Raw genomic sequence first — 20,758 nt, forward strand, 5'->3', positions numbered from 1 at the left:
TGGTAATCACTACCACCAAAAGACAGAGGAGGTAGGGGTGAGTGCCCCCCAGGAAAACAGCAGTATCCGTAAATATGTATCTGGTGTATTCTTTCAGCACTCTTAGTCTCCAAATGGTATGTTTTGTATGTCATTTAGAAGTATGGACCTGTGGCTATAATATACTTCCCTCACATAGGACAGCATATTAAAGGGGTTCTCCGGGAAGAAGAAAATGAAAATACTTAAATATTACTTTAGTATAAAAACAGTATATTCCCAAATACCTTCCATTAGCTATAATGGTTTATTTTGTCTAGGGAGCAATCATTAGGAGAAATAAAATGGCCGCCGTCCTATTAGCACACACAAAACCTGTCCTAATCACACAACAGGACAAGTTACTTTACAACACTGAGCTATAGAGCTGCCTCATCCTCCTCTCTGCTCTGCTTGTCAAGGATTACGATACAGAATACAGTTGATAAGATCTTTAGCTGAATCTCTGTAAGAATAGAGTCCATGAGGAGACATGAAGTACAGAAAGGACGGACAGGACAGACTGTGGTAATGGAGACTGCATACAAGTTATCTAAACCCCCACTATCCTCTCTGTAAATCATGTCTCCTAATGAACTCCATTCCTACAGAGAGTCATCTGAAGATCATATTAAACTGTATTCAGGATCATAATCCCTGCCAAGTAAGAGAGGAAGATGGCGCAGCTCTTTAACTTGTCCTCCTATGTAATTAGGACAGGTTTTGTGTGTACTAATAGGACAGCGGCCATTTTATTTTTCCTAATGATTGCTTCCTGCACAAAATGAGCCATTATAACTAATGAAAGGTATTTGGTAATATATTTATAATAAAGTAATATTTAAGTATTTCATTTTCTTAATTCCCGGAGAACTCCTTTAAGCTGACAAACCACTTTAAACTCTAAAAACAAATTGTGAACAAAATTGGAAGAAATAAGCCCTGCATTATACTGACAATTTAAATAATTGATGCAATCATCAAGCAATACATTACTTGCTGACAGGTTCCAATTATCAGAAAGTACTGCCAGCATGAAGGAGACAGGGACCTTGCGATCTCCTCTCTGAGTCCTGCGCTCATCATAAACTGAACAACCAAACATACAGGGGCATCTAGTGCAGGTCACCAGTGCTCACCTTGTGAGCTGCGCTGACATAAAATGTTATGGTGCTATTGCCTTACCAGTAACTTTGAATAGGCGCCCTCAACTTTGTTGAGGATATCAGTATAAGAACTTTTCAAAGGACCTGACATGTGGAGCTGTAAAAAAAGAGAATAATAAGAGTAATGTATAATGCATATATGGAAAAAGAAACTGGGAGACGTATATGTTATAGTCATCATATACAAATATGATGCATGTCAAAAGACTGTCCTACTTTTACTTAGTTTGCACCCCAGACCAGTGAACACACCCAGTTCTATATAAGTAATGTATCAGATTATAATTTCACTGGGTGTTCATATCTAGTCGTAGAAACAAGACTAAATATGTTCTCAGAACAGCAAAGCGATGACAGGTCCCAGGTAACATAATAAGTCATATAAACTATGTGCTGATTTATAACCAGAGGCATAATAATAGTGCACAATGTGCTAATGTTGGAATGGAGAACTTCAAGCAAGCACAGGCATAATATAAGCTGCAGGGAGGGCAAAGGAATTAAGTTGTAAGATTAAATGATGTTCTTTCTGAAATGGAAATATCTGACATAGTAAGAGTAGAACTATTTCTTGGGGGGAAAGGATCACCGCTATTGTGTCAAAAATCCATTGGGCAAAGCTAATAACTACGTTGCTACTTGTGTTAAGTTGTAAAGTATTCCGACGCGACTATACCAATACCTCGTTCATTTTGGCCTCTTTAAGACTGGTATCAAATTCTTCAACAACCCCATGGAAGTTCCTGTGATTCTCTAAATGCATCTCAATGCTGGACAAGTCTGAACCCCACTCTCCGCGGTCCAGTTGTATCTGTGAGGAAACATTAATATGTTTGGGACCACAGATATGAAGGCAAATATTTAATAAAAGCATTACCATAGCCAACCGCCATGTTCCGCTATAACATATATAAAATATCATCTTGCTGCTACACTTGTATCCAACTCTGCCATAAACAGAGTAGCATATTAATAATCACAATGGTGAGGTGCAGTTGGACAGCATATTCTATACACTAAACTGACAATACCGCAAGGAGTTAGACTATACAGCAGTGTCATATTGCTTGGTATGTAGAGGGTATTCCATTTTCCATGGATAGAGTCCAAAGACTTTACCTGCATTTCTTCCGCCCAGTTTGAGAGGTCTTGAACGAATTTAACATTCACTTCTTCTTCGGGCAAATTTTGATCAGCAAGAGATGATTTCATCAAGGGTTTCTTGACTTGCATGAGCTTGAGTGACTGTAATGCATTTGAGTTCATCCCAGTTGCATAGTTCGGGATTAAACCTGGGTTAAAGCTTGGTGCAAGTGTTGGTGTCACGGGAGTCAAATGTGAATTAAAGCCATGAGACATATTGGTGGCAAGGCTGGATGGCAGACCAGGAACAACACTTGGTAGGAGACCAGGAGACATGCTGCCAGATATACTTGGAGTCAGGCTGGTGGGTGACATTGGTGTCATATTGTGGGACATTGAAGAGTTTCTTACAGGGTTCAAGCTTTGTGAAAATCCTGAGTTTAGGCTTTGTGATATTCCTGATAACATAAGTTGTGTCTGATCAGACGCAATCATCCGTCCCTTGCTGTATAACGAGGAGTATTCATTTCTTAATGACAGTAGTTCATCCCGCAAAGAAGCCACCCTGCAGAGAGGTAGCAGTAATTACTACAGAGTCATGATAATGAGCAGGGCATTGCTGTAATGAGTTAATGACGCTTTCTACAACGTACACACAAGCTGTATTACCTTTGCACTAACTGGTCTGCTTGATAATACTTTCCATCTACAAGCGCCTGGACGTCCACAAGCTGCTGTCGCAGTAGATTTTCACATTCAATCAGGTAACCAGCAATCTCAGCTTCATTTTGAAACTGGATTCCAGATTCCATCCGTTTAGTGTCCTGTAATAGGGAACAAAGGGCTCAGGGTCTGTCATTCTGTTTGTATAACAAGCCAAATTCATCATGTTGTTAGACTTGTACTTGCTGAAATGTCATGAGCATCTAATGCGAATGAAATTAAATAATCAAGCAAACTATCCTGAAAGGCAATCAAGTGGCAGTCAACTTGTGTAAGGAACACTCACAGCTTGAAGAGCGCTCCGAGCTAATATCAGCTTATCTTCACATCCAAGACTATCTCTCTGCACTCGGTTTGCAATCTGTTGCAGCATCTCTTGCCTAAAAGAAAGCGATAATAACAGATAAAACAGACATCAAGATCAGGAAAAACATATTTACACCAATATCTATCTATCTATCTATCATCTAACTATCGCTCTATCTTCTATCTATACACACTACACATAATAAGAATTATTGTATTCATTATAATTATATTAATCATAATTTAGAAATGTAGAATAACCATAATAACACATACCACGTGCTGCTCGACTGCTCACCACCAAAGCTTATGTATGAATGTATCATTGTAGGACCGCAGTTAACTGACAGTAAGTTCTCATTGGAGCCGACACTCGTGCGATTGCTCCCCGTGAGTACAGAGTCACTACTGTAGTAGCCATAACAGGTGCCGTTCATTTTTATACTACTGACCCGCAGTCACCCATCCAAACTGACAGTATGATAAAAGGTAAGCGTAAAAAAGCCTCCAGAATGTACAGCTCCCAGAAACGAAAATATATCCCTACTGGCTAAGAGTACCACTAGCGTCCTTTCTTAAATAGGCTCTAACATGTAGATTCAAACCCCAGCAAATAATATTCACATTGCTCTTCAAAGGATTTTGCCTGCAGCCACATTTACCAGTTGGAGTCTGCCTTTCCTCCCTAGCTTTAACACGGAGCAAGTTTGGGCTTATCAGCTTCATTGGGGCGTCTGTGGGAAGTGGATCTGCCAACTATTTCAGGTATTCTCAATCAGACAGTTCCAAGTCTCGGTGCAGATACACCAGCAATGTTTACATCCCAGCGCGCTCTGAGCAGGAAACAATTAACATGCACAAGCGCCCTGTCTGGCAAAGTCATTCTTGCAGCATGCCAGAGGGTTTCAAGCTATCAAGTTGTATTCAATGTGATAACCAAGGAGAAACTCGCATACATTGGGGATCTTGTAGTAGAAGAAGATGAACGGTTTTAACATTTAGTGCTCTTTGCACTGAATACTAAATGATGAGAACATGCAACTGACCCTACTCGAAACCCCCTTGAGCTGCAATATCAGGCAGGAACACTGTATGGGCAATGTGTGCTTTACACACATCTATCCTGCCTCTAAGGACAAACCATGAAAACTAATCACTCCTTAAGTGAGACGATAGTAAAGCAGGTAAGGCGACTGGATCCGTCATGGATCAGCAAAAAACGCTTCCGTCATGATAATACAATCGTCTGCATCCATTATGAACGGATCCGGTTGTATTCGATTTAAAATAGCCAAGACGGATCCGTCATGAACACCATTGAAAGTCAATGGGGGACGGATTCGTTTTCTATTGTGTCTTTTGCCGTCTTGGCAATTTTAAATATAATACAATCGGATCCGTTCATAACGGATGCAGACGGTTGTATTATCATGACGGAAGCATTTTTGCTGATCCATGACGGATCCAGCAAAAATGCTGGTGTGAAAGTCGCGGACAGAGAAATGCTGCTTGCACCGTTATTCTGTCCGCGATGGGAACGCAACCAAATAGGACGGAATGCATTCTGGTGCACTCAGTTTCGTTCAGTTCAGTTTTGTCCCCATTGACAATGAATGGGGACAAAACGGAAGTGTTTTCCCCGCTATTGAGATCCTATGACGGATCTCAATAGTGGAAAGGGAAAGCGCAAGTGTGAAAGTAGCCTTACTTGTATTCTCTTTTTGGGCTATGGCTGATAACAATAAAACACAAATTCTGCTGTGTTTTTTTTACTTATTTTGATTATGGCATTCACCGTGTGATATGAATAATGCTTACATTTTATAACACGCGTCATTGTGGTCGTGACGATAACAATTATGTAAACTTTTTTACATTTTTATTTTTCTGTACTTTTTGAAAGGGAAAAAAAAAAGTTTTGTTCACTTTGGATATTGTAAATTTTTACTATTTATTAACGTAATTTATTTATTTTTTGTTTTAGTGCCGCAAGGAAACTTGTGCATATGACCACTTACAATAAACTGCAATACTGCTGTATTGGAGTGTATTATGCCTTTCAGTTTCACACACATGGCCTTTATTTAGCCCCTGGCAGCTATGGCAATCCCATCGGCACCCTCTGTGACACAATCTTGGGGTGCCGATGGGGTGACAAAAGAAGAATCATCCCTCTGTCAAACAAACTTGGTACTGTGGTTGCTATATGTTACAGGTAATACCTGCTAAACATGTGGGCACAGCTCCTGTGCAGCATCAATTTACAGCACTTAGCGTTAACTACATAGCACCAATGCATAAATGTACAGCAGATGGCACCAATGGGTTAAAAGGTATCTCTATCACCATTCTAGTTTATATAATGAAATTATGAATATAATCTGTATAAACGGTTAAACATCTCTGTAAATGCATTGCTGCAGTGCAGGTGCTGCAGCCTCTTCATTTTTTACACTCCACTCCATCTACTTAGTAATGATTGTGCGGGGCATTTCAGCTTGGTCATATTCACGTAAGCGCTGTGGACCCTTTAAACAGCTGATCTTCAGGGATGCCAGTTGGATCCCCATTAATCTGATACCCTAAACCCAGAAAAACCTTCTAAATATGACAGCCCTGCTTTAGATTTGTCATATGACATTTGCTTTTGGTTCCACTGCAGTTTTATATACAGGGGTCAGTAAAACTCCAAGAAATGGATCCTAGAAGGTAATAATTCATGACACGTCATTGTGTACTAGGGGTGGGCGATAGAGGCGATATGCGATATAAATTTGTGCCACGATATGGATTTTGTGCATATCGCCTATATCGCCGGACCGCGATATGACCACGGAGCGGTAGTGAATGATCGCACTCTCGGCGCGCACCATGTTCTCCTGAGCCGGCACAGTGGAGAAGGAGGGAGTCCCTCCCTCCCCACTGTGCGCGGCTGCCGCTGGCCACTAATAAGAACAGAGTAGGAGGAGGAGGGGAGGGGCTGTGGCCACTGCGCCACCAATGAATGCCTGAATACCAACGTTCATGTGCCGTTCATGTGCCGGCCGCTATGACTGCACGCTGCGATCCACCGCAATTAACCCCTCAGTTGAGGGGTTAATCGCGCGGATCACATCGTCCTGTCAGAGGTCGGGTGCCGGGACGGGAATGTTCTTCAGTCTCTGCATTGGTGGCAGTGGGCAGTTCCGATCGGAGTCCCAGCAGTGTAATGCTGGGGCTCCGATTGGTTACCATGGCAGCCAGGACGCTACTAAAGACCTGGCTGCCATGGTATGTTAGTGAGCAGCATTATACTCACGTGCGCCGTGGCCACCGGTTACTCCTTCTTCTGTCTGTGCGGCGCATTGCTAATGCTTATAGCATTAGCAATGCGCCGCACAGACCTATGAGAAGAAGGAGCGCCCGGCGGCCACGGTGCACGTGAGTATAATGCTGCTCACTAACATACCATGGCAGCCAGGACTTCAGTAGCGTCCTGGCTACCATGGTAACCGATCGGAGCCCCAGCATTACACTGCTGGGACTCCGATCGGAACTGCCCACTGCCACCAATGATGGGGGGGGGAAGGGGACCCTGTGGCCACTGCCACCAATGATTAATACTGGGGAGGGAGGGAGGGGGGCGTGGGTTTGAGTTACCAGAGGGGGCTGATATGAGGGAGAGGCTGGGGGACACATGAGAGGCTGGGGGGCACATGAGAGGTTGGGGGGCACATGAGAAGCTGGAGGGGCTGATCAGGGCTGGGGGGCACATGAGAGGCTGGGGGGCTGATCAGAGGCTGGGGGGCACATGAGTGGCTGGGGGGCACATGAATGGCTGGCTGCCATGGTCAGCTCCCTGCTGTTGTGTGCACAAAGCACAGGGCAGCAGGGAGAGTGTAAAGTCCTATTCACTCTATTAGGGTGAATATGACAAGGGTTCTAGCCCTTAAGGAGGCTAATAGTTATTAAATAAAAAGTAAAGAAAAAAAAAAGTTCAACCCCCCCCCCAAATATAGAAAACAATATATCGCGATATACTGTATATCGCATATCGCACATGCTTAAAATTATATCGCAATATAGATTTTAGGCCATATCGCCCACCCCTATTTGTGTACTTCGTACTTCTATGAGAACATAATGGCAAACAATGAACCACCATATGTATACCTTTCAATTTCCGGTCTAATTGCTTTCTCCCGTTCAAACATAGCGATGATTAGCTTTCCCCATTCTTTTTCGATGTCATTTGGATGATATCCCTGACAAAGCTTGATGCGTCCAAATTCAATCCAAGCCTTGACAAAAAAAACAAGTCTTAATGTCAAGTGCTTCATAAATCCACAAAGATAATGCATTATCCACATCAAAGCCATACTTACTTCTAGCAGTGAGTACAGGTGCTTGATCTTTTCTTTTTCTGCTTCCTTTGGTGGGATGTCTTTCTCTTTAAACTGCAAGTATTGGTTATAAAGTGCCTGCAAAGGTAACAGAGCCCTCAGTTAAAAATAGTGTTATCAATGTGTATTTGACATATTTTGTGTGGGTATGAACAATAATACTGCCTAGAAAACTACGCATATGGTAGAGAATTAAAATTATGAGTGTAGAGATTGCTTAACACATCCCATACAGGGGTTGGCTATACCCCCTCGCCCCTCCTGGAGCTGGCTCCCGACTCCTTCGCTCCTGGGCCTTGACTGCTCTATGGGATGTAAACTATTTGACACTGCTGCAGCCAATCGCTGACCGCAACGGTGATCATCTCCGCATGCTTCATGAGATTATTTGTCAGGATGCAAGGACATCAGGTCACCGCTGTGGCCAGCAATTGGCTGCAGCGAGGTCAAGCGGGATGTTTACAGCAAGGGAGCCAAGAGAAGCAGCTGAGTCCGTAGAGGGAGGATGCCGGGAGCCAGCACCAGGAAGCAGGTAAGTATGCTTCCTTTTCCAGATCTGCCCAGAAGGGAGAAGTTTGCCAATAGCCCCACAAACTGTTTACAATCCCTTTATGTGAACAGAATGGGCATTAACAGGTTTTGCTGCTAATTTTCCTACATTACCATTTATGCAGTTTATTATGTGTTTACTTGCATTCAAATGAAAAAAACATGGCATACATAAGACAAGCGAACCCTTACCTTTAGTTCTGCAACAGTGTTTGGAAAATTTCTGTCAGACATTAACGCTACATGGTGCCTAATCCATTGGATGAGGTAATTCACCATATTCTGATATTCTATCCATTTTACTTCAACATCCTAAAACAAAAAGAATACAAATATACTTAATGTTACATCACATATAATAAAAGAAAGCACGAGCAGAGAATGCATGAGAAGTGGGAGGAACAGCTGACCGCCAAATGAGGGATTGCTCAACAGTTATCTGAAGATCTCCTTGCATGCTCCTTTCGGTTTACTGTATGTAAAAACGCCATTTGTTTTCATGGTGTTTTTACAGGAGTAATTGGCGGTTTTTCAATTTTGCACATGGGAATTTCCTGGTGTTTTACAGGTTCTATAAAGAAACCTATCAAGAAAAAACAACATGCAAATGCCTGTGGATATGCCAAGATATCCGAGATTGAAATAAATGTTAAAGGGGTTACCCAACCCCTGAAATGCTGCACTATACGCCCGGGCCCCTCACCCTCACACACAACATATACTTACCTTGCTCACTGGCACTGCCGCCTCCCGTGCTCGGATGAAAACATCCGTAGTCGGGAGGAGGGGCAGCCAATGTCAGGCGGTGACGAGCCTCTCTAGCGTCACCCGAGGTGCTAGGGAGACTCATCCCCCTCGCCGCCTGCCATTGACTCATCCCCCTCCCCGACGGTGGATGTTTTCAGCCACGCAGAGGGAGAAGCAGCGGCAGGAGTGACGTGGGTGCCGGGGAGCAAGGTAATTATATTGTGTGTGAGGGGCCCGGGCATATGGTGCAGCATTTTAGGGGTTGGATAACCCCTTTAAGTATGGCCACCTTAAGCGTACATGTAAAAGGGACTGAATTGCTACAGATTTGCCACTGCAGATTTGCATGGGATTGATTCGGGGTGCTGTACATTACCACAAATGTAAATCCGTTTCAAGAAAACTCAACCACACACTGCAAAAAAATAAATAAATCTGTAGCGCCAACTAGTGCGCGGTGCAGTACTTAAATCTGCAGCAGGTCAATATGTTCTGCATATTTCCACCATGAATTTCACCCTATGGAAGTTATCAAAATCCACAGCAAAATTAACAAAAAATATACACTGAACAAAAATATAAACGCAACACTTCCGGTTTTGCTCCCATTTTGCATGAGCTGAACTCAAAGATCTGAAACATTTTCTACATACACAAAAGACCCATTACTCTCAAATATTGTTCACAAATCTGTCTAAATCTGTGTTAGTGAGCACTTCTCCTTTGCCGAGATAATCCATCCCACCTCACAGGTGTGGCATATCAAGGTGCTGATCAGACAGCATGAATATTGCACAGGTGTGCCTTAGACTGCCCACAATAAAAGTCCACTCTGAAATGTGCACAGTTTTGCCTTACAGGAGGAGGGGGAGAAAACCAGTCAGCATCTTGTGTGGCCACCATTTGCGTCACGCAGTGCAACATATCTTGAGTTGATCAAGTTGTTGATTGTGGCCTGTGGAATGTTGGTCCACTCCTCTTCAATAGCTTTGTGAAGTTGCAGAATATTGGCAGGAACTGGAACACGCTGTCGTATACGCCGATCCAGAGCATCTCAAACATGCTCAATGGGTGACATGTCCGGTGAGTATGCCGGCCATGCAAGAACTGGGATGTTTTCAGCTTCCAAGAATTGTGTACAGATCCGTGCAATGTGGGGCCGTGCATTATCATGCTACAACACGAGGTGATGGTCGTGGATGAATGGCACAACAATGGGCCTCAGGATCCCGTCATGGTATCTCTGTGCATTCAATATGCCATCAATAAAATGCACCTGTGTTCGTTGTCCATAACATACGCCTGCCCATACCATAACCCCACCGCCACATGGGCCACTCGTTCCACAACGTTGACGTCTGCAAACCGCTCACCCACACGACGCCACACACGCTGTCTGCCATCTGCCCTGAACATTGAAAACCGGGATTCATCCGTGAACAAAATGTCTCTCCAACGTGCCAGGTGCCATCGAATGTGAGCATTTGCCCACTCAAGTCGGTTATGATGACGAACTGCAGTCAAATCCAGACCCTGAAGAGGAGGACGAGCATGCAGATGAGCTTCCCTGAGACGGTTTCTGACAGTTTGTGCAGAAATTCTTTGGTTATGCAAACCGATTGTAGCTGCAGCTTCCATGTGGCTGGTCTCAGACGATCATGGAGGTGAACATGATAGATGTGGAGGTCCTGGCCTGGTTACACATGGTCTGTGGTAGTGACGCCGGTTGGATGTACTGCCAAATTCTCTGAAACGCCTTTGGAGACAGCTTATGGTAGAGACATGAACATTCATTGCACGGGTAACAGCTCTGGTAGACATTCCTGCAGTCAGCATGCCAATTGCACGCTCTCTCAAACGTTGCGATATCTGTGGCATTGTGCTGTATAATCAAACTGCACATTTTAGAGTGGTCTTTTATTGCGGGCAGTCTAAGGCACACCTGGGCAATATTCATGCTGTCTAATCAGCACCTTGATATGCCACACCTGTGAGGTGTAATGGATTATTTCGGCAAAGGAGAAGTACTCACTAACACAGATTTAGACAGATTTGTGAACAATATTTGATAGTAATGGGTCTTTTGTGTATGTAGAAAATTTTTCAGATCTTTGAGTTCAGCTCATGCAAAATGGGAGCAAAACCGAAAGTGTTGCATTTATATTTTTGTTCAGTGTATTTAAATAACACATATATTGCCATTATTTATTGCAGACTTTACCCCTGCAAATGATTTCCTATGTGAATGTACCCTTTCCATAGGAAAAACAGAGATCTCCTAGGCTAAGTGGGCCATCCCGAGAATATTGACCTGAGGTACACTTTTTATGTAATGGGTATGATCTATATTAGTTAATGAATCAGATTTTTTTTACAGAAAACATTGTCCATAATATTCTTAAGAGCTTTCAAGTAGAAGTTAGAAACCTTATTATATTGTACATTATGTAGTATGTGTTATTTATAAGTTATAGGGCCTCCTGATTCTGACAAGGCACAAAGTAAAAAAAAAAGAAGCCTAAAACAAGTTAATATACAGTAGCTATGAAATCTGCATTACTTACATTTGCACTAATTCCTTCCCCTCCATCTGGTGTCTTGGGAAAAGCATCATACATTGAAGAAACATATGTAATCACCGACTTTTCATCTGGAGAAGAAACATCTACGTCTAGGGATAAAAGGGGATAAATATGTTGAAATTCATTTTTATCCTTAAAGAAAACCTTTAACGTTTTTTTTTTTAAATTCAAGATAAATACCTGTCGCTGTTGCTGCCACCCTGCCTGTTTTTTAAAAATATTGCTCCTATGCCCCATTGTGTCCCAACCCCCCCCACCCCCGGGGAAGTTTCGCGCTCAGTAAGCTAATACCGAGCATCGGTATAGGGAGGAGACTCCAGGTCTCTTTCTCCCTGGCTGTGCCGCAATCCAATCACAGCGGAGAGCGTCACAGCCAGGAAGAAACCAAGAGGTTATCCCAAAAACACAATTTCTCACCTATTCCATGGTCCAGACAATGCGGAGGGTCAGCCAGACACAAATCAATGCATGCTGCGGTTTGTATCTGGACGATTCCAATTGTCACCGGAACAGTCTGACGGCATATACACTGGAAATGTAAATCTAGCCTAACGTTCCATAAAGACAGGGTCTTAGGGACCATCATTTTCAGGATCCCTGAGGGCTCCATTAGTCAGAACCCCAGCAATCTGGCATTTGTCACCTATGTTGGTCCCATAGAAGTGAATAGAATGGTGCATTGACATGCGCACTAATGGACTCGGGGTCCAGTGGCATGCCTTCAATGCAGGCAGACCACACAACTGCTAAGGGGACTGGAGGGTGGGAGGTGGCGTTGAACTCCTTTTTATTTTCTGGATGTGCAAACATTGCATTTTCATGCAGCCACCACTAGGGGAGGTCAGTGCAAACTAATTATTACAGCTTCTAATTCAGTCAATTGTAACTGCATGAATTCCTATTGACTGAGCTCCCTATAGTGGTGGATAGTGGTGGCTGCAGACAGGCAGCTTTCTAATAGAGGGGAATCAGGAGATTTATTGTGTATTTATGCCAGTTTTCTAGTGTAAAAGACATTAAGGAATATTGTGTTCAGAACAAGTGCCCTTTTTATAAAGCACCTTTTCACTTTTTTCTGACATAAAAGGCAGGTGTGACTTTTTATTACAATTTTTTAATTACAATTTCTTCCACTTAATAACAAAAAGTATATATATATATTCATCATCAAAAATCTAGGACATTGTACTTAGCATTCTGAATTGCCTGGGAGGGTTTGACACGTGTACTGGGAAACTGGGTGGGGATGGGGGCTCATACTAAGTTTTGCTATGTGCCCTATGAGATCTATGTATTCCCCTGTCAGAGACCCTCCCTTCTGTGGATCACTAGACCTCCCAGTGGTCAGACCACAGAGAACTGACATTTATCACTTATCCTGTAGATAGGTGATATATGCTGATGGGGATAAACCCTTTAAAAAAAAAGCTAGAATGCTATTGTACCTTCTGGATCCAGCAGTCTGGTGACACCCAGTTTTTCAGCTACATAAAAAGCATTTTCTAAGTTTGTAATGTTGCTTTGAACAGCAACGGTATCCATGTCAATCAGGTCCGGCCTGCAAAACAATACACAACCAGGTAAGATACATTTGGTATAAAAAAAATCACAAAGGCAATAGTCTTTTCACTGTCTTATGATAGTGACATATCACATGTTTTGGAGATCTGGATGCCGGGCAAGATCACTCAGCTCTGATTAGCTTTGCTTGGCTGTCCTTGGAGAGAGAAGCAAGTGGTGTACAGGCTCAAAGAAAGTCAAGGAGCAGAAAGACCATGTGAGAATTTATCATAGACGTTTTACGCCGGTCTAGGATATCCCCTGTGCTACTAGAGGATGCATCTAATTTATGGCGAGGAGCATGCCTCGTCATAACTGAAGGTGCATCTTCTTGCATGTGCCTAGACTGAAATCTATGGCAGCTGCAAGCTTTCAATATTCTTTTACGTCACAAAACTGGCATAAAAGAAGATAAATGCCCCCCCACCCCTTGCCCTCCTCATGCTCCCTTTGAGGAAAAGTGGTGAGGGCAGGGTAGATACACTTATACCTAGATTTAGAAGCAACGGCGTTTAAAAAGTCACAAACACGAGGTTTTGACTTTTACACCAGAAAAATGGAGTGGATCGAATAATAATTTCCTCCTATGAGTCCTTGCTCCTTTCTCTGAGGAGAGATGATCAGGGCTGTTCCGTGCATTGGGGACAACAATTTCGGTCCCCAATGCACAGGCAACATCCGTGCAGCGGGCCGGACCCATTCAACTTGAATGTCATATTTTTTTGCGGTGTGGAAACACGGAAAGAAACACAACGGAAACACTCCATAGTGCTTCCGGTGTTCCGTTCCGTGACTCCATTCCGCATCTCCGGAATTGCGGACCCGTTCAAGTGAATGGGTCCGCCTCCGTGATGGGAGCTGCACTATCCGTTTGCGGGCTGCAATATGGCCACGGCCGCCCAACGACCTTGTCCATAAGGCCTAAGTCTGTCAGATTTGACAGAAAATATATATATATATTTTTTATATCACACAAAACATAATTTATGAATTGGTATCATTAAAAAAAAAATGTTCCTATATCTCGATACTGGTCGATATTTACTGAAATATCTACACCAAAAATCAATCTAAAAAGTGGTGCAAAATGGGGCAAATTAGTGGATCTACTGTTTGTGTTAAAGCACCCACGGTGGAAGGGTCCCTACAGCGCTCCACTTCAGGCTCCTGTCTTAACATAACAGGGGGATTACATTCAGCAGCTGAGGCAGGTCTATGCTGCAGCCAGTGAGTGACATTCATAGCTATATCCAGCAATGTCAAGCCAGGAGGTGGACAATGGCACTGTCGGAAACAGCAACAGCAGGGTACGGTGAGGCGCACATAAATTTTGTTATTTCTTTACAGATTACCGTATACAGCCTGTGGGGACAATTTTTGTGCAGGAATACCCCTTTAATGTTTCTTTTTCAATGTCTTTATTGTTTGCCTAACAAAATAGTGGCTCTTCAAAGTCAAATGCTATTTTATATTTTATGTATTTTATACATTTTCTATGTCATAAATAATGAAGATGGCAGCACTAATCTATAGTAAATATGAAAAAGGGTCTCAGCACATAACTTAAGACACCAAACAAGTACTAAACCCCACTAAATGAGGATCAGGAGACCTTAGGTAAGGGCAAAAAAATGCACAGATAGAAGTATAGAGGCAGCACAGTTATTGCAGGTGTTTCTGAACAGGTCACTTTTAAAGGTTTCAAAGTAGGTGAGAGTCTGATGAGTTGGGGTTACGAGTTCCAGAGTATGGGAGATGAACCCAAGAACTCTTGCAGTGGGTTGTCTGCAGAATGAAAAAGAGGAGGGCAAAAAAGGAGGCCTTAAAAGGATTGAACATTATATTTTGGGTGGTATCAGGAGGTTAGCAGAGATGTAAAAAGAGGCAGGTCGTGGATGTCGTTATAAGTCATTGATACATTTTTAACTGAATTCTCGGGGCAATGTGTAGTCAGTGAAGGGACTGGCTTGGATGTGTGGTTTGAAAGACAAGACAGAGTGACAGGTTATCCTGAGGTAGGACACTTGTAGAAGTGTCCACTCTGAAGAACCCAGTGAGACCATTAAAAGGGTTTTCCAGGATTTTTTAACCATGATCTATCCTCCGGATAGGTCACCAGTATCTGATTGATGGGGGTCTCTCGCAGCTTTCCTTAGGCCATGTGACATCACGGTCATCCATCACATGGCCTAGGCACAGGGGCTGAGCAGAGAGAAGGTTGCAGCGCCACTGTGAGCACTTTCTCAAACAGCTAATCAGCGGGTGTCCGGGTGTCGGATCCTCCCTCGATCCGATACTGATGACTTATGCAAAGGATAGGTTATCAGTTTAAAAAATTCAAGAAAACACCTATAATTACATGGTCACTGTATAATACAACATTTTCCAAGCTGAGTTGTGCCTGTGGCCATCAATTGACAGCACTTTCTCATCTTTTTTTTGACAGGACAGGTAAGGTGAATAAACTCACCAAAATACTGAAATCAATGTTTAAAAAAAATCACGGCATTATGTAACATTTTTCTTCAAATCTCTGGAAACAATACTGCACACATTCTTATTATAAATGCAGTGCTGTTGATTGTTCCTTAAGATTAGTCTGCCTGAAGCCTAAGATAATTATTACCACTCCCTCAATACCGCAATAAACAAAATGTACAGAAAATAGTTGCATAACAACATTTCTAGACTATCAGTAATAAGACTATTTTGTCCGATTTAAAGGGTTTTCCCAGGACCAACATACTGATGACCTATCCACAGGATAGGTCAGTAATATGAGCTTGGTAGGGGTCTTATACCCAGGACCTCCATGATCAGCCATTAGCAGCAACCGCAGGTTCTGGAAGCAACCAGTGTATGAATCTAATACGTCACAGCTGATTGATAAATAGGAGTGCTGGATGTCGAACCACCTCTCATATTGATGACCTACTCTATATCAATACGTCAGTCCCTGAAAACCCCTTTAAGGGCACAATAGTATGTGGACAGGTCTTTTAGCCCAAAAGTAACCAAAATATATGGTAAAAATTGACTAAAAAAGCAATCCGAGAACACAGTGAACTCATAGTTATGGGTCTGCCTTCACCCTCCCATCTCCGCAGTGGTTGAGGGGGCAGTGGGTAGATATGGAGATTTTTAAATAAAATGTATTCCATTTAATAAGTTGTAAATTTGGAATTTTCACTGGGGGCATACTACTTTTTGCAGTGTACACCCCTGCTCATGAAAGTACTGATATGAAGACATGCTCATATGATATGAAGACATACTGATATGAAGAAATGCAATTTACGGACCGCACATGGCCAGCGCTATATAGAGAATGCCTAAGCTTGTCCGCGGTTGCAGACAAGAATAGGACATGCTCTATCTTTTTTGCGGGGCCACAGAACGGAACAACGGATGCGGACAGCACACGATGTGCTGTCCGCATCTTTTGAGGCCCCATTGAAATGAATGGGTCCACGCCCGTTCCGTAAATTTGCGGAACGGATGCGGATCTATTTATACGGTCGTGTGAATGCACCCTAAATCGGCTGCATCTTGCTACAGATTGAAACAACAATATTCATGTTTGAACAGTATAATACAGAATCACTGCAATGTGAGTCTTCCCATGCCAAGCATTGTTATAAAACAGAAAGAATGTAAACTTTTAGCCTCTAACAAATTAGGTTAGATTTCCCAATTTTGGCATCATTATTTTGATCATTTAGTTGAAAATAATTTTTGGGAGATTTATTCCTAAACCAGATTCGGTATACTTCCTATGTAGTAACAATTATTTTATGTATTTACCAGAGCAAACAAAATTAAAGCTGGCATATAACACACCAGTAGAGTTGAGCGAACACCTGGATGTTCGGGTTTGAGAAGTTCGGCCGAACTTCCCGGAAATGTTCGGGTTCGGGATCCGAACCCGACCCGAACTTCGTCCCGAACCCCATTGAAGTCAATGGGGACCTGAACTTTTCGGCACTAAAAAGGCTGTAAAACAGCCCAGGAAAGGGCTAGAGGGCTGCAAAAGGCAGCAAAATGTAGTTAAATCCCCTGCAAACAAATGTGGATAGGGAAATGAATTAAAATAAAAATAAAATAAATTAAAATTAACCAATATCAATTGGAGAGAGGTCTCATGGCAGAGAATCAGGCTTCATGTCATAGCAGAGAATCAGGCTTCACGTCACCCACCACTGGAACAGTCCATTGTCACATATTTAGGCCCAGGCACCCAGGCAGAGGAGAGAGGTCCCATAGCAGAGAATCTGGCTTCATGTCAGCAGAGAATCAGTCTTCATGTCATAGCAGAGAATCAGGCTTCACGTCACCCACCACTGGAACAGTCCATTGTCACATATTTAGGCCCAGGCACCCAGACAGAGGAGAGAGGTCCCATAACAGAGATTCAGGCTTCATGTCAGCAGAGAATCAGTCTTCATGTCATAGCAGAGAATCAGGCTTCACGTCACCCACCACTGGAACAGTCCATTGTCACATATTTAGGCCCAGGCACCCAGGCAGAGGAGAGAGGTCCCATAGCAGAGAATCTGGCTTCATGTCAGCAGAGAATCAGTCTTCATGTCATAGCAGAGAATCAGGCTTCATGTCACCCACCACTGGAACAGGCCACTGTCAGATATTTTTAGGCCCCGGCACCCAGACAGAGGAGAGAGGTCCCATAACAGAGATTCAGGCTTCATGTCAGCAGAGAATCAGTCTTCATGTCATAGCAGAGAATCAGGCTTCATGTCACCCACCACTGGAACAGGCCACTGTCAGATATTTTTAGGCCCCGGCACCCAGACAGAGGAGAGAGGTCCCATAACAGAGATTCAGGCTTCATGTCAGCAGAGAATCAGTCTTCATGTCATAGCAGGGAATCAGGCTTTATGTCACCCACCACTGGAACAGGCCACTGTCAGATATTTTTAGGCCCCGGCACCCAGACAGAGGAGAGGTTCATTCAACTTTGGGTTGCCCCGCAATATAATGGTAAAATGAAAACAAAAATAGGATTGAATGAGGAAGTGCCCTGGAGTACAATAATATATTGTTAAGGGAAGGTAGTAAATGTCTAATCTGCACAAGGGATGGACAGGTCCTGTGGGATCCATGCCTGGTTCATTTTTATGAACGTCAGCTTGTCCACATTGGCTGTAGACAGGCGGCTGCGTTTGTCTGTAATGACGTCCCCTGCCGTGCTGAATACACGTTCAGACAAGACGCTGGCCGCCGGGCAGGCCAGCACCCCCAAGGCATAAAAGGCTAGCTCTGGCCACGTGGACAATTTGGAGACCCAGAAGTTGAATGGGGCCGAACCATCAGTCAGTACGTGGAGGGGTGTGCACAGGTACTGTTCCACCATGTTATTGAAATGTTGCCTCCTGCTAACATGTTCCGTATCAGGTGGTGGTGCAGTTAGCTGTGGCGTGGTGACAAAACTTTTCCACATCTCTGCCATGCTAACCCTGCCCTCAGAGGAGCTGGCCGTGACACAGCTGCGTTGGCGACCTCTTGCTCCTCCTCTGCCTTCGCCTTGGGCTTCCACTTGTTCCCCTGTGACATTTGGGAATGCTCTCAGTAGCGCGTCTACCAACGTGCGCTTGTACTCGCGCATCTTACTATCACGCTCCAGTGCATGAAGTAAGGTGGGCACATTGTCTTTGTACCGTGGATCCAGCAGGGTGGCAACCCAGTAGTCCGCACACATTAAGATGTGGGCAACTCTGCTGTCGTTGCGCAGGCACTGCAGCATGTAGTCGCTCATGTGTGCCAGGCTGCCCAGAGGTAAGGACAAGCTGTCCTCTGTGGGAGGCGTATCGTCATCGTCCTGCGTTTCCCCCCAGCCACGAACCAGTGATGGGCCTGAGCTGCGTTGGGTGCCACCCCGCTGTGAACATGCTTCATCCTCATCCTCCTCCTCCTCATCCTCGTCCTCCTCGTCCTCCAGTAGTGGGCCCTGTCTGGCCACATTTGTACCTGGCCTCTGCTGTTGCAAAAAACCTCCCTCTGAGTCACTTCGAAGAGACTGGCCTGAAAGTGCTAAAAATGACCCCTCTTCCTCCTCCTCCTCCTGGGCCACCTCCTCTTCCATCATCGCCCTAAGTATTTTCTCAAGGAGACATAGAAGTGGTATTGTAACGCTGATAACGGCATCATCGCCACTGGCCATGTTGGTGGAGTACTCGAAACAGCGCAACAGGGCACACAGGTCTCGCATGGAAACCCAGTCATTGGTGGTGAAGTGGTGCTGTTCCACAGTGCGACTGACCCGTGCGTGCTGCAGCTGAAACTCCACTATGGCCTGCTGCTGCTCTCACAGTCTGTCCAGCATGTGCAAGGTGGAGTTCCACCTGGTGGGCACGTCGCATATGAGGCGGTGAGCGGGAAGGCCGAAGTTACGCTGTAGCGCAGACAGGCGAGCAGCGGCAGGATGTGAACGCCGGAAGCGCGAACAGACGGCCCGCACTTTATGCAGCAGCTCTGACATGTCGGGGTAGTTGCGAATGAACTTCTGCACCACCAAATTCAGCACATGCGCCAGGCAAGGGATGTGCGTCAAACCGGCTAGTCCCAGAGCTGCAACGAGATTTCGCCCATTATCGCACACCACCAGGCCGGGCTTGAGGCTCACCGGCAGCAACCACTCGTCGGTCTGTTGTTCTATACCCCCCCACAACTCCTGTGCGGTGTGGGGCCTGTCCCCCAAATATATGAGTTTCAGAACGGCCTGCTGACGTTTATCCCGGGCTGTGCTGAAGTTGGTGGTGAAGGTGTGTGGCTGACTGGATGAGCAGGTGGAAGAAGAGGAGGAGGAAGCTGAGTAGGAGGAGGAGGAGACAGGAGGCAAAGAATGTTGCCCTGCGATCCTTGGCGGCGGAAGGACGTGCGCCAAACAGCTCTCCGCCTGGGGCCCAGCCGCCACTACATTTACCCAGTGTGCAGTTAGGGAGATATAGCGTCCCTGGCCGTGCTTACTGGTCCACGTATCTGTGGTTAGGTGGACCTTGCCACAGATGGCGTTGCGCAGTGCACACTTGATTTTATCGGATACTTGGTTGTGCAGGGAAGGCACGGCTCTCTTGGAGAAGTAGTGCCGGCTGGGAACAACATACTGTGGGACAGCAAGCAACATGAGCTGTTTGAAGCTGTCTGTGTCCACCAGCCTAAATGACAGCATTTCATAGGCCAGTAGTTTAGAAATGCTGGCATTCAGGGCCAGGGATCGAGGGTGGCTAGGTGAGAATTTACGCTTTCTCTCAAATGTTTGTGAGATGGAGAGCTGAACGCTGCCGTGTGACATGATTGAGATGCTTGGTGACGCAGGTGGTGGTGTTGGTGGTACATCCCATGTTTGCTGGGCGGCAGGTGCCAACGTTCCTCCAGAGGCGGAGGAAGAGGCCGAGGCGGCGGCAGCAGCAGAAGAGGCCGAGGCGGCAGCAGCAGAAGAGGTAGCAGGGGGAGCCTGAGTGACTTCCTTGTTTTTAAGGTGTTTACTCCACTGCAGTTCATGCTTTGCATGCAGGTGCCTGGTCATGCAGGTTGTGCTAAGGTTCAGAACGTTAATGCCTCGCTTCAGGCTCTGATGGCACAGCGTGCAAACCACTCGGGTCTTGTCGTCAGCACATTGTTTGAA

General features: G+C 44.6%; 1 protein-coding gene across 19 annotated transcripts in view; it reads right to left on the reverse strand.

The window, feature by feature from the left end:
* DST (dystonin) overlaps window positions 1-20,758 on the reverse strand; it is a 572,762-nt gene that overhangs the window by 228,072 nt on the left and 323,932 nt on the right. For 16 of the 19 annotated variants that reach the window (XM_040428594.1, XM_040428595.1, XM_040428593.1 and 13 more), the window contains 10 exons: window positions 13,002-13,114; window positions 11,539-11,645; window positions 8,420-8,539; window positions 7,661-7,756; window positions 7,449-7,576; window positions 3,277-3,370; window positions 2,937-3,091; window positions 2,304-2,832; window positions 1,867-1,995; window positions 1,204-1,281 (listed from right to left, as the gene is read on the reverse strand). In XM_040428594.1, coding sequence (XP_040284528.1) covers window positions 1,204-1,281; window positions 1,867-1,995; window positions 2,304-2,832; window positions 2,937-3,091; window positions 3,277-3,370; window positions 7,449-7,576; window positions 7,661-7,756; window positions 8,420-8,539; window positions 11,539-11,645; window positions 13,002-13,114 — 1,549 coding nt within the window. Of the gene's footprint in view, window positions 1-1,203; window positions 1,282-1,866; window positions 1,996-2,303; window positions 2,833-2,936; window positions 3,092-3,276; window positions 3,371-3,572; window positions 3,895-7,448; window positions 7,577-7,660; window positions 7,757-8,419; window positions 8,540-11,538; window positions 11,646-13,001; window positions 13,115-20,758 lie in introns of those variants that run through there. The other 3 variants (XM_040428596.1, XM_040428590.1, XM_040428597.1) reach the window with 3 other exon arrangements.

The sequence above is a fragment of the Bufo bufo genome, chromosome 4, assembly GCF_905171765.1.
Source record: "Bufo bufo chromosome 4, aBufBuf1.1, whole genome shotgun sequence".
In the NCBI taxonomy this organism is placed as follows: domain Eukaryota; kingdom Metazoa; phylum Chordata; class Amphibia; order Anura; family Bufonidae; genus Bufo; species Bufo bufo.